The sequence below is a fragment of the Tupaia chinensis genome, unplaced genomic scaffold, assembly GCF_000334495.1.
Source record: "Tupaia chinensis unplaced genomic scaffold, TupChi_1.0 Scaffold143840_1, whole genome shotgun sequence".
Classification (NCBI taxonomy): domain Eukaryota; kingdom Metazoa; phylum Chordata; class Mammalia; order Scandentia; family Tupaiidae; genus Tupaia; species Tupaia belangeri.
Genome location: NW_006203691.1, coordinates 31751 through 46866, shown reverse-complemented (window position 1 = coordinate 46866; position 15116 = coordinate 31751). Strand labels below are relative to the sequence as shown.

General features: G+C 38.4%; 1 protein-coding gene across 1 annotated transcript in view; it reads right to left on the bottom strand.

Annotated features, from left to right (window-relative positions):
• The window catches only part of LOC102502231 (vomeronasal type-2 receptor 116-like), a gene marked incomplete at its 3' end in the record, with an annotated part of 22319 nt that extends 16372 nt beyond the window's left edge, over window positions 1–5947 (bottom strand). Inside the window, exons 1-2 of the mRNA XM_014582841.1 lie at window positions 5897–5947; window positions 2062–2240 (exon numbers count right to left, since the gene is read on the bottom strand). Of these exons, the coding sequence (XP_014438327.1) occupies window positions 2062–2240; window positions 5897–5947 (230 nt within the window). The remainder of the gene's footprint in view (window positions 1–2061; window positions 2241–5896) is intronic.
• Window positions 5948–15116: the final 9169 nt, after the last annotated feature.

Genomic DNA, 15116 nt, shown 5'->3' with positions numbered 1-15116 from the left:
TTTTTTTTTTTTTTTTTTTTGGTTATACAGTATGTGCACTCACCAGAGAGAGACAGAGAGAAAGAGAGAGAGAGAGAAAGAGACAGGAGAGAAAAAGAAAGTGAGAAATAACCTCCTGGAAAATTGTCATGCCACAGGTCTTTTTCTTTTATTCTGCATTTGAGATGATGAATAGGCAAGCACACATCTGCGTGGCATGTATTTCAGGCCACTTTATTCAGTACTCAAACCACATAGTCAGCCATACGAGAAACATTTGATCTAAACATTTGGAAGTTTCCTTTCTTTCTTTTGTTTTGTTTATGGAGAGGCTTTTGCCTAAATGCACATGCATTGTTTTGTTTTGTTTTGTTTTGTTTGGAGAGGCTTTTGCTTAAATGCACATGCATTTGACAAAAAAAGGGATTGACATAAACTGTGAGGAAAAGTGAGAAATCACCTCCTGCGGGGGAGGGCCACACCAAAGTCAGTCATGTGAGAGTCCAGCTACATAACTGCCATGTCATTTGCTGGTCCGCTGATATGTTAATAAAGGATGGTACACTAAATATTTTCATTCAAACAGAACTCTACTTTTCCTGAGTCATTATATTTTACTGTTACTTTTTTGTTGTTTTTATAGGATGTGGGCACTCACCATACAGAAACACAGAGAGAAAGGGAGGTATTGAGAAAAAAAAAAAAAGGTGAGAAATCACCCTCTGGAAGATGATAATTTCACAATCCCTTCTTTTAAAATTTTGTACTTAGGATGATTGGATAGGCAGGCAAACTTTCACCTGGCATATTTCTCAGGCATCTTTATTCAGTATTCAAACAATGTAGTCAGCCATATGGAATCCAACTGCCTTAAACTCCATGGTGAGTAAGGAGTTTGACTCCACTATAGGTAGATAGGGATGGGCTCTGCATAGTTGACTTACTGTGGTTTTGATTTCTGTGTCTAATCAATGTTCACTGTGACCCCATTACAAGTCTCAGAGGAATTTATGACTCCTGTTGCTGGGCTAAAATCAGACTGAAACCCGTCACTGTGTGTAGCACAGAGTAAGTTTCAAGCTGCTGGGTCTGCAACTCAAATCTTGACCATGTGGGAGTAGAGCTCCTTAACCGCTGGGTCACCTGCTTGTCCCTTGATAAAACTTTAATCAGACTTCAAAGAATTTGTCTAGTCCGATCTGCACACTTGTATAAAACTCACACAAGTGAATTTGGCCAGAATTTCCATTACCTGTAATGTTACCACTTAGTAATTTTCTATCCTATTACTCCCAACTTGTTCTTACTTGTCCTCACTATATTCAGAGTTGAAGATAATAATCCTGAAGTACTGCAAAATCTCATAGTTAAACCTCCCATATATTTTTTGAGGACTTGAAGCATTCTTTACTCTGCTTTAAAATGTGAGAAGGGACAAACAGGTGGCATGGTGTTTAAGGCTCTTGATTTCCACATGGCTGACTATAGTATTAGTTTGAGGCCTGGCAGCATGAAATTGATGCAGGGTATATGTGCAAGTCTGAGAGGAGAATGGAGATTGGATTGAAGAGTAGCCATCCTTCCTGGTTAATATATTATGGTGGCCTTTACATACCCATGACTTCTATACAAAGCACATTTCTACAATCCTTTTGTCAGTGGTGAATGCTCAGAGTGAGCATTTTGATGCTAAAATTAACTTTATGTCAGGGGGTCAGTGTCTCAATATGCATGTGGGTCTCACTCTACAGGTCTTGGTTGCAAAAGGGCTAAGGTAAAAATAATTTCACTCATTCTGAGCCTCTCAAAGACTGATTATGGGAATAGTGCTAACAAAATGGACAACTATTAATTTCTCTCTTTTATCTTGAAAGAAATGGAGAAACATTGAAAATAAGAAAAAGAAAGATGATAAGAGGATAACAAGGCAGAACGTCCTGAGTTCACAATTCTACGCTTCTCTCATTTCTGTGCACATGTGATCATTCTCAAGTGAGATTAATCACACACCACATATATATGCAAACAACTTTATTACATGGTTATAATCACATTTTCAGATACATATAACCAACAACTTACCAGTCATCTGTCACTTCTTGAGTTGGCCTTATCAGATAATTTTGTGCAAGTATAGTTTGTTCCTCCATGCCATAAATGGGGAAAAACCCAGCCAGTACCAGATCCCCATCTTTGTAGATACTTGGCTTCACGTACATACGACAACTAATATGTGTCATCTCACATGCCGTTTGTAAAGGCTGCAGAAGTAGCAAGACACTAATCAAAGATAATGACATGTCTGAGCTGGCTCAACAGATAAAAAGTGAGCTGAGGAGATGGAACTGGATTCTGTCTATAGGCTCAGTTCTCTGTTGGGAGAGTCAACTCTGTGGAAGGCACAGGGGATTCTTACTTACATGCACTGCCTTCGACCTATCCAAAACATGTGCCAGACTGGTATGACACAAAAAGACATATATAGAAACACTATAAAAGTCCTTTCTACAGGAACCATGGTGCTGAGACTCATGCCTAATCTGAGCAGCTCTGATTTTCCTGACATTTTACTGTTTCACTTAAGTCCCATCCAGGAACTCTGGGGATCTCTCCACCCTGGGGCTCTGCACCTGTCACCCTCCATTTTCGTGAAAAACAATTTGGTAAAAACATATTTTGCCCATTTTTCTCCCCCAGCCTTTATGATTTCATAATGGCCAAGTAAAACTTTGGGAACCATCCTATCCTGAGAAAACAAGCTTTATAATTTTGTGACCAAGAGAGGTCCAAAGTCTTTGTATCACAAAACTGATATTAGTATTTGTATTTTTTGATGCTGTTAATATCCATAAAATTGGACCAATGAGTACCATTGTGGTTAAGTTTCTAGACTCACACATTGCTAACCATGGTTCAAGTCCCTGACTCAGCAGCTTTGAACTCCTTCCTCATAAGTGTGCATTTGTGCCCCAAATCCTAGAAAAATTAAGGAGAAGGGATTGTGGGATGTGATTTCTTCCTGTGTGTTTCTGTCTTTCCAGTGAGCACACACATGCTATAGCACAAATGACTCTCTAAAAAAGCACTTAGTGGCCAAATTGGATGAAGCCATAGATAAGTTTTTGTTTCTTTGTTTTTAGAGAGAGAATTTTGCTATAGGTTGAATGTGCTCACCCAGGACACAAAAAGACAGAGACAGTAAGATAGAAAATAAGAAATCACCCCTGAAGGGGGATGGTCATATTACAATCCTATCCCTTCTACCCCATTGTCCTCTCAGGATTTTTGGACACACACACACACACACACACACACACACACACACACACACCAGTGCTCAGCATGAGTTTTAAGCCAATGGGTCTGGGATTCAACCACAGTTCACTATGTGAGAGTCCAGTGAAGTAAACTTTGTGCCATCTGCAGTTGCTGCCATAGATCAATTTTCAACACAGAGTCCTAAAGACAATTTCCTCATTATTTTTAAAATTTATTATTATTATTTATACATTCAATTATTATACATCATTTAGTTTGTAACGAGATTTTACCAAACATGATATATGCCACAGATCAGGTGAATTCATAATACTACACATGACATCACCAACAGACAACAAACCACATCTGTGTCCCACAAATGTCTTCTCAATTTTTTCCCAAACTTTCCTTCCTGCACTCTTCCCATCTCCCACTCTCCTTCCACTTTGTCCCCAGTGTCCATAACAATTTTCAATGTTTTTATGACTTCCAATTTCTCAGTCTCTACCATAGAATGTTTTCAGTCAGTATATGTTAAGTGGATACATACATGTCACTGTTTTATAGCCTGACTTGTTTTCACTCAGCAATAAATTTTCCATGTTCATCCACTTTCTATCAAATGCCAGGGCCTTGTTTTTATGACTGAATAGTATTCTATGGAGTATATATGCCACACTTTTTCAGTTCATTCATTTGTTTGTTGACATGTGGTTTGGTTCCATGGCTAACCAATCATGAGTAAAGCTGCAATAAATATAGTTGTGCAAGCTCTTTTCTTTTTTCCTCTCAGGATCTTGGGCACGCACGCACACGCGCCCGGCGTGAGTTTTAAGCCACTGGGTCTGGGACGCGAACCACAGTCGACTACATGAGAGTCCAGCGACATAGCCATTATGCTAATTGCTGGTTCCCTGCAAGCTCTTTTCTGTCAGAGCATTCTCCTGTCCTTTGGGTAGATCCCCAGGAGTGGAATTGCTGGATCATATGGTAGTTCTATTTGAAGGCCTTTGAGGACTCTCCATATTATTCTCCAAAGTGGCTGGACCAACTTACATTTCCACCAACAATGTAGGAGAGTTCCCCTTTCACCACATTCCATCCAACACTTATCATTTTTTGTTGTTTTAGTATTTTCCATTGTGACTGGGATTAGGTGATATCTCATTGTGGTTTTGACCTGCATCTCCCTTATGATGTTGAGGGATGTTGAGAATTTTTTCATATGCTTTTTGTCTATTCATATATCTTCCTTAGAGAGTTGTTTATTCAGTTCACTTTCTCATCTTTTAATTGGGTTAACCATTTTCTTCCAGGTTAGTTGCTTGAGTTCCCTGTGCATTATCAGTCCCTTATCTGAGACATAGTTAACAAAAATTATCTCCCATTCCGAGGATGATTGATTCATGCTAATTACTGTGTCATTTCTTGTGCTGAAAATTTTAATCTGATGTAATCCCACCTGTCTATTTTGGAGATTATTGCCTGTAGTTTGAGGGTCTTGATTAAGAAGTCTTTACCTACCCCAATATCTCCCAGAGTTTTCCCAGCAGTAGTTTTATAGTTTGTAGTCAGGTTTAGATCTTTGAGCCACTTTGAGTTGATTTTTGTTAATGGTGAGAGATAGGGGTTCAGATTAGTCTTTGTGCAGGAGGATACCCAGTTTTTCCAGCACCATTTGCTAAAGAAGTTTTCCTTTTCCCACTGGATTGATTGGTACCCTTTGTCAAAGATGATTTTGCTGTATATTTTGAGGTTTATTTCTAGGGTCTATACTCTGTCCCATTGGTCTTCATGTTTGTTTTTGTGCCAATACCACACTGTTTTGATTATCACAGCTTTGTAATATATTTTGGAGTCAGGAAGAGAAATGCCACCCACTCCACTCTTCTTATGCAGGATGGCTTTTGCAATACGTGGTCCTTTATAATTTCAGAAAAAAACTATGATTGTCTTTTCTAGATCTGTAAAGACTGTCTCTTGTAATTTTGCAGGAATTGCATTAAATATGTAGATTAGTTTGGGTAGGATTGCCATGTTGATTATATTAATTCTCCCATTCCAGGTAATGGGATGTTCTTCTTTTTTGTCTTTTTAAATTTCCTTTAAAATATTTTTATAGTTTTCCTTATAGAGGTCCTTAACTCCCTTGGTCAGTTTTATTTCTAGTATCTTATGTTTTTTTTTTTTAATGGGATTACTTTCTTCAGTTCTACATCTGTCTGTTTGTTGTTTGTATATAGAAATGCTATAGATTTTTGTAATTTAATTTTGTATCCTGCCACTTTACTGTACGCATTTATTACTTTGAGAAGTTTCTCTATGGACAGTATTGGATTTTCCATGTATACAATCATGTCATCTGCCAACAGAAGTAACTTTAGCTTTTTCTATTTCATTCTCTTGTCTGATTGCATTGGCTAGGACTTCTAGTACTATATTTAGTAGGAGTGGAGAGAGTTAACAGCCTCTCATCAAGATCCTGTAACAGAACTGGAAGCTGAACTCATTGCCGTCAGACCCCTTAGCTCCTCAACCTGAAACATGAGACCCTCCATTTTGAACTAGCTTTATTGGAAACTTGCTTCCTCTTTTTTGCCTAAACAGAACTATTAATATTTCTACTGTCTTTGCTAAATAACTGGAAACTCCCTACCTTAAGATGGTCCTTATCAATAACCCCCTTGCCTTGAGCCATGAAGACCATTCAGATTCTATTATGTTTAGGCAAGGAACTGAAAATTGCCCTTAGAAATTATTAACCTGCTTGATCTGACTTCTGTAACTGCCTTTACATAGGAAGTCCTTCTCCCTTTCTTCTCCAGCCCCTCCTCAACAGTTACTGCTCCTGTCTAGTCAACTCAAATGTGGTTTTTGCCTTTACAAGCACTACTCTCCTTATACTCAGGGCTTCAGGGTCTTTGAGAGACATGAGTGTTCCTGCAGTCTCTGGTAATAAAGACTCCTATAATTTTGCTATGACTGGATGTCCTCTTCTTTCTCCCTGATAAGAATATAACAAATCTACCCTACACCCATCTTGGACTGTGTCACCCCAAATTCAGAGTTTCTGGAAGGAATCACATTTGTACACTGGAATGCAAAAATCCACTTTCTGACAAAGCAATTGATGGAAGGAAAGTCCAGGTCACCTCTTTCCTCACCCTGGACCTGTACATCCCAATGCTCCTGTTGCTTTCCCTAGCCCAGATCAGGGGCTCCCCTTCCTTCATGTGCCCCTTCTCCTCCACCTGATATCCACCCATGTTTCTGCTCCCACCAAGAGAAGCACTATTCCAAAACTATGGTTCTCAAAAACCCCAAGCGTCCTTCTTCACACTCAGACTCACCTTTATGGAAACCTTGCAGTAAATCTTTCATATTCTTCTGTTTTCTCTCAAAAGCCAGGGTTTTATTTTGTTTTGTTTTGTTTTGTTTATGGCTGAATAGTATTCCATAGAGTATATGTGTCACAGTATTTCTATCCATTCATCTGTTCATGGGCATTTGGGTTGGTTCCATGTCTTAGCAAATGTAAATAGTGCCGCAATAAACATCGATGTGCAAGCACTTTTCCAATTAAAAATTCTTCTACCCTTTGAGTAGATACCAAGGAGTGGAATTACTGGATCATATGGTAATTCTATTTGTAGATTTTGGAGAAATCTTCAAATTGTTCTCCACAGTGGCTGGACCAATTTACATTTCCACCAGTAGTGTAAGAGAGTTAGTTCCCCTTTCACCACACCCCCGCCAGCACTTACTATTTTTTTTTTATCTTAGTCATTCTGACTGTGGTTAGGTGGTATCTCATTGTTGTTTTTGTTTTGTTTTGTCTTTTTTTGGAGAAGTTTTTTTTTTTCTCCTCTATAGAGCATGTGCACTCACTGGACAGACAGAGAGACAGAGAGAAATCACCTCCCCCCTTCCTCATAAGCCACCGGGTCTGGGACACGAACCGCGGTTGACTACGTGGGAGTCCAGTGACATAGCCATTACACTAACTGCTGGTCCCCTCATTGTTGTTTTGATCTGCATTTCCCTTACAATGAGGAAGTTGAGCATTTTTTCATATGCATTTTAGCTATTCGTACGTCATCTTTAGAGAGCTTTTTTTTTTTTTCAACTCATTCTCCCATCTTTTAATAGGATTGATCATCTTTTTTCAGAACAGCTGCTTGAGTTCCCTTTGTATTCTGGTTATCAGTATCTTATCTGACGCATAGTTTACAAAAATATTTTCCCATTCTGAGGGCTAATTATTGTGTCTATTCCCATGCAGAAACTTCTTACTCTGAAATAATCCCACTTGTCTATTGTGAGGATTATTGACTGTGCTTTTGGGGTCTTATTTAAGAAGTTTTTCCATGCCCCAATATCTACCAGAGTTTCCCCAGTGTTTTCCAGAAGAGGTTTTATAGTTTGAGGTCTTAGATTTAGATCTTTGATCTACCTTGACTTGATTTTTGTGAAAGGTGAGAGATAGGGGTTCAGATTCATCTTTCTGCAACTGGAAATCTAGTTTCTCCAGCACAATTTGCTGAAGAGGCTTCCCTTTTTCCACTGGATTGACTGGTACCCCTTGTCAAAAATCAGTTGACTGTATGTTTGAGCATTTATTTCTGGGAAGTCTATCATGTTCCATTGGTCCACATATCTGTTTCTGTGCCAGTAGCATGGTGTTTAGATTACTACACCTTTGTAGTATATTTTTGGGTCAGCAAGTTTGATGCCACCCACTCCACTCTTCTTGTGCAGAATTACTTTAGTAATACGGAATCTTTTATGATTCTAGACAAATTTTATTATAGACACATGATTTGTGTCTATATTCATCAGAGATATTGGTGTCTTTAGAAATAACTTGAGCATAATGGGGTTTAACTCTTTTTTGAAAGTTTTGTAGAATTTTGAGAAGGCAACAGGGCCAGGGCTTTTCTCTGTTGGGAGGTTATTTATTACTGATTCAATCTCCTGTCTTGTTATTGGCCTATTCAGACTTTCTATATCCTCCTGGCAACATCTTGATAGATTATATGTGTCTAGGAATTTGTCCATCTCATCTAAGTTGTCTTGTTTCTCGGCCTATAGATGTTCATAGTATCCTCTAATAATGTTTTGTATTAATTCTATGTCTTTTGTTATTTTTCCTGCTTCATTGCAGATTTGATTCACCTGGTTCCTTTCTCTCTTCTTCTTAATAAGTCTCACTAGTGGTTTATTGATTTTGTTTATCTTTTCAAAGAACCAGCTTTTACTTTCATTTATTTTTTGTATAGTTTGCTTATTTTCTATTTCATTTATTTCTGCTTGTACCTTTATTATTTCCTTTGTCTGGAGTTTTTTTGGATTTTTTTGCTATTGCTTTTCCAATTCTCTAAGGCATGATATTAGGTGATCCATTTGCCTTCTTTCCATCTTCCTCTTATGTGCACTAATTGCTATAAACTTTCCTCTTATAACTGCTTTAGTAGTGTCCCAAAGATTATGGAAACTCGTGTCCTTATTGTCATTGGCTTCCATGAATCTTTTGATTTTTGTCTTTATTTCTTCAGTAGTTGTGGAGTCATTCAGGAGTAGATTATTTAGTTTCTATGTATTTTGGCATTTTTGAGGATTTCTCTTGAAATTAAACTCATGCTTAATTCCATCATTGTCAGAGAAGATGCTGAATATAGTTTTTATGCCTTTGAATCTGTAGAGGCTTGCTTTCTGCCCTATGATGTGGTCAATCTTAGAAAAGGCTTTATGCGGGGGTGAGAAAAAAGTGGTTTTTGGATGGAAAGTTCTATAGATGTCTGTTAAGTCCATTTGATTTATGGTATCATGTAGATCCTTTATCTCTTTACCTATTTTTTTGTCTAGATGATCTGTCCAGAGGAGATAGTGCAACGTTGAAGTCTCCAACATTTAGTGTGTTGCAGTCTATTTCCCCTTTTAGATGTAACAGTGTTTTCTTTACATATTTGTATGCTCCTGTGTTAGGTGCATAGATATTTATAAGCGTTATTTGTTCTTGATCTATTGATCCTTTTACTACAATATAGTGTCCTTCTTTGTCTCTTTGAACGGTTTTTGTTTTAAAGCTTATTTTGTTAGAATCAGTATCATGACTCCAGCTCTTTTTTGATTTCCACTTGCGTGGAAAACCTTTTCCAACTGTTCACTTTCAGTCTATGTATGTCTTTAACCATGATGTGGGTTTCCTCTAGACAACAGAGGGTTTCTTTTTTTTTAATCCATTCATCCAGTCTGTGTCTCTTAATTGGACAATTTAATCCATTAACATTCAATGTTATTATCAATTTTACTGGACCTGTCCCGACGCTTAAGTTGGCCATTGTCTTAGTTGCCTTTTCTTCCTTTGTTTCTGGATGTTACTTCTTCAGTTTTCCTGGAATGGTACTGTTTCAGGGTTTGTTGAAGAGCTGATCTGGTGTTTGCAAATTCTTTCAGGTCTTGTTTTTCTGAGAATATTTTAATCGTTTTATCCAATATGAAGGATAATCTTGCAGGATATAATAATCTTGGTTGAAATTGTTTCTCTCTTAACACTTTCAACACGTCTTCCCATTCTTTCTTCCTTGCATTGTTTCTTCCATTGAGAAGTCCAGTGTTAGCCTGATGGGGTGACCTTTGTAAATCACTTGTAGTTTCTCTCCTGCCAGTTTTAATATCTTGTCTTTATCTGTGGTCTTTGCCAGTCTGGGTAAGACATGCCTTGGGAAAGATCTTCTTGGGTTGATTCTCTTTGGGGTTCTTTGTATTTCTTGGGTCTGGATGTTTGATTGCCTCTCTAGACTTGCAAAAAATTTTTCCAGGATTTCATGAAATAGATTTTTCATGTCCTTATTAGTTCTTCAGCTTCTGGGATACCAATTATTTGGATGTTAGGGTGTCTAATGGGATCTAGCATTTCTCATATGTTATCCTCATGTTATTTTGTTATATTCTCTATATTTTTGGTGGTCTTCTCTAGGTCAGAAATTTTATCTCCTACATCAGAGTTTCAATCTTCAGCATGGTCTAATTGACTTTTAATACTTTCAAGAGAGTTTTTGATTTTTTGTATTACAGTCTTTATCTCTAATAGTTCCATATGATTCTTTCTTAGCGTATCCATTTCTTCTTTCATATCAAGGAAGGACTTCCAATCTCATGTAGTTCATTGTCTCTTTTCTATTTCAACTCATACAATTTGGTCACAATGAATGCTCTAAATTTTTCTCAGACATTTTGATAATGTCCTTTGTTTTCTCAACAAATGGAAGGGAGTCACTGTTTTCTTTTGATTCAGACATATTTCCTGGTTTATTCAGACCTGATGCTCTTCTACTTCTAGCCATTGGGAGATGTATTCAAGTTGAAATATCCTTTAGGAGAATGTTTCTTCAACTAGGAGCAAGTGTTTCCCTTTTGCTGTGGACCGAAGACTGCCAAAGTCTCTCTTCTGTTGTGTTTAGCAATGTGGTCCAAGGAGGAGTATTTTATTCAGGTGTCTGAAGAAAAGTATATCCTTTTTTGCAGGTGGTTCAGTAAAAGGGAGGATCCCAGAGAGTCTTACAATACTAGAATATTTCAGAACTGTGATTCTAGACCTATTTAGACTGTCTTGGAAGATAGCAGAGATGGAGGAAGAGAAGACCAAATAAGTGGGAAAAAAGTAAGAAGGAGAATAATGAAAATGTCATGTGCTGTGCGCTAGTGCAGTTTGCGATTTCGCCAGGGTTCTGAAGATGGAAGTGTGGTTGCTGTAGATCTGAGGGCGGTCCTGTGTAGTAAGGAGAAGTGAGAAATGTACAAATGAAAGAAGAAAACAAGGGGAAAAAATCCCTACCTGGCTGACAGAGATAGGGGTCTATGCTCTTGGGGGTGCTGGGAATGGAGCTGGGGTTGGGGTCCTGCCTGAGTGTCCCTTAAGTCAGGGTTCTGAAGATGGAAGTGGGGTTGCTGCAGAACTGAGGGCGGTCCTGGCTGAGTGAGATAGAGGTCTCTGGGCTTGGAGGTGCTGGTGCTGGAGCTGGGACTGGGACCCTGCCCCAGTGTCCTTTAGGCTGGGGTTCTGAAGATATAAGTCCCAATGTTTTATCTAACAAATCTTTAATTATTTGGGATGTGTCTGTGTGTGAGAGATGTACCTGACTCTCCTTAATTTTGTTGGCAAACCAGGCTTGGAGGGTTTTCATGTACATTTTGCTGTCACTGAGTTTCTTTTTGAACAGAGAACTCCCCATTTTTTAAAAAAAAAATATTTTATTTAACTTTTATTATTATTATTATTATTATTAATTTGACCAGAGAGAGAGAGAGGGAAAGTGAGAAAGTAAGCTACCAGGCCCATGAATTGAACCAAACTCAGCCATGTCAGAACCCAGTGCTTTTAACCACCAGGCCACCTGATGACCTCAAAATGCTCGTGATTAATCAGGATTAATGTTATATCGTGGTGGTTAAATGAGAGGGTCATGTGAAAAATGGGTAAAGATTGGAAATGGTGACTAGGGGGTGTAAGAGATGTGATCTTGTTTAAGACCTATTTCTGTTTTTTGTTTTGTTTTGTTTTGTTTTCTGTTATATGCCCTGACACATTTAAATTCCTGTATCTTTTCTGATGCTATGTCTTTCAATGACTTTGTTCTATAGACACAAAGAACTTAGTCCTAATCCCCACAATGCTCTCTCATCTTCTAGTTTTAAATCTCTGACCTCCCTTCTTCACACCTTTGTATACCAGGTCTCTCTTAAACACATATTGGTATTATTTTGGGGATATTTAAGTACATGAAGTTTGGCAGCAGATGAGTGGGAAAATCAATCCCTGATATTACCACCTCTAAGATATAGTGTTTCCTCTCTTTGTAGGCTTCACTTTTATGTGTTTTAAAATAGAGGCAATAGGTGTTGGCATGTGGTGTTGCGGTTAAGGCACTGGACTCCCACATGGCCAAACATGGTTTGAGTCATGGAACTGGAAACTTGCCTTTCCACTTTCCCTTTCTCTCTGCTCAAATTTAAAAGTAATAACAGATAAAATAAGGTAAATAATGCCTATCAAAAAATAAAAAGAAAATGCAGAGCATAATACACATTTGGATGTGTAGACCTCATCTTAGGCTCACCTCTAGTAATAGACCAAGAAACAATCTCTATCCTGCTCCTAGGATGATAAATTTTCCAAAAATATGGAAAAGAGGCTCCGAGTTGTAAGTTATTTCCAACATTAATCATGTATTTTGGTTTTCAGTGTTCAAGTTTATCCTTATTTTGTTAAAATTATCCCTATGGGAATAATTGCTCTTAGGGGCCAACTTCATGGAGTTAAGGCAGCCAGATTCTACATGGAAGACTGTATGGTTCAAGACCTGAATCTGGCTTGAGAAACATGTAGGGTGTGTATGAAGTCGTAGCCAAAATCTCAAAAGGAGGTAGAAATGGAGGAGAAGGGATTGCAGCATGACTCTTGCCCATTTGGGTTGTTTTCCCACTTTCCCTTTTCTTTATTTCCTCAGTGAATGAACATGTCTTTTGGCAAAGTGAAAAGGAAAAGAAATATAATTTATTTTGGTATATTCATCTTATATCCTGTTACTTTCCTGAACCTGTTAACTTGTTTATTAGTACTAATAATTTGTAATCAATTCCTTATGACTTCTTAAAAACTTACTCTTGTCATTTGCAACTAAAGGTAGCTAGATATGTTTGTTTTTAATATAAATGCCTTTTATTTATTTATGTAGTAACTCCTCACAGTAGTTGCCCTTTGAAGTTCCTACTGAGCACACACTTGTTTTAGAGCACCTGAAAGGAGGAAATTGTGCCCTTCTGTGGTGGCAGGGACCAGAGGCATCTTCTTGCACTCCCTACTGTGTGCACACATGTTCCAACCATACCATTTAGTCTAACTGGGTGTACATGCTCCAGTCACTGTGTCAATGTCCTGGACTGCTCATAGCACTTCAAAGATGCACAGATACAAGCACTCTTGGGCATCAGGGTAGAGTCTATTTGTCAGTCAATCCACTTTCAGTGTGGCACCATTCTGCAGCTGACTGTGGCCCAGATGGTGTAGTGACCCTGTGCATGTTTCTTCTCTGGAGTAGTGCAGTTTTGTGAGCCTCAGAAATAGCCTACATTGCGATGATTAGGAACTGCAGGGCTCTTCTGCAGCTAAGATTATGGTTCCTGGTGGTAATGTGGACCACTGGGAACCTCTCACTTACTCTGATCCAGCACTGGAGTAGGTCTAACTTTTTATGCAAGGCCAGAGTGCAGACACTAGAACAGATATCAGCTTTCCAATGTACAAACATCAGAACACTAACAAGTGTGAAGAATAATCATGAGAATGTGATGGTAACAATGGACAAAATGAAGTGCAGAGACTTAAACTAAAGGGAAGATTCAGGATCTGCTTGACAGAGATTTCACAGTCATGGTTTTAAGGAAGCCCAACACACTTAAAAGAAAGTACACAGATACATTTCAACACACTTTGATGCACATGTGTCAAGGTTCTAGAAGACCTTTGAGGGTGGGAAATATTATTGTTGGTGTCTCTGGAATATACAGTTATCTGAGGTGGCTGTTTTTGTTTTTACTTTTTGAGTTTTACTTGCAGTCATATCATCATTTAGTCATTTGTTCAATAAGTATTTGTTCAATGACTCACTGCCTAAGGAATACTTTCAGTACCTGAATACTTATTGGTGAATATGGTAATTTAGACATGGCTGTAGTCCAATAAAGGGGAGAAAATTATCTTAAGTGTGCAGAATACACATAAGCTGTAACTGTGTTAAAGTCTATAAGGAAAACTAGCTTTTTATGAAAGAGAGTAATGGTTGTTCACAACAGCAACCACACACTGTGGAATCTGAAAACTTTACACAGCAAGAGAGACAGTTAACCAGATTATAAGGGAGAGACAGTATTTGAGGATGATGGAAAAGCTTATGCAAAGACCACAGTTGCAAAATTCTGGTGCAAATATAAATGGACATAACACCCATCTACAAGAAGTATGGTAGAGAACAGGGAGAAGAATGTAAGAGATGGTCGAAAAGATAGACAGGATCTATTGGCTATCTCAGATGTTACCCCAGAGAAGTGAGGAATATTTGAAATGCTTTTAGTAGAAGAACAATATGATCTATTTCATTTTCCAGAAAAATTAGTCTAACTGCTGGGAGGACAACAAATGGAGATGGGCAAAAGTAGAATTAGGAAAACCAGGATGGAGGCTGGTGGAGATGTTCAGGGAATAAAAAGTGGTTACTTGGACTATGGAAAGATGTGAAATTATAATGAATTAAGAATGGATTTGATGTGGGGGTGAGACTCTGGAATGACCCATTCATAGATGACTCCAGTATAATTCTACAACTTCTGGATTGAGCAACTGGGTGTGGTGATTCCATTTTGGTTACAACATGGGGTACACACAGACAAAGAGATGCTAATTTTGGGTTATGTCTTAAAGGGTCTTTAATGTTGTCATTGGAGGGGAGACATAAATGTCCTTTGGAAATCAGCAGGGACCCCCATTAATGGCTTGGAAGTAAGTGTACTCAGATGAGAGACAAAGCAGAAGGTGAGAGGAGACAATGGCCAGGGAAATAGATGACTGGAGCCAGGGAAGAAATTCTGTAATAGGACACCCATTTCAGGATCCTAGATCTGGAAAGTCAAAATGGATGTGACAGGATCGTGCTCATTAAGTCAGCTGCAGTTGAGGGCAGGACACTGGCAAAGGCAGCGGGAGAGAAGAGCTTAGTAGAACTAAGTAATATAAAAATGTTAAGTCTGATTACCCTATGTTCCACTTCAGGAAGGTCGAGGGAAGAGGACAGAAAGAATGCAAGACAGGTTACAACAGC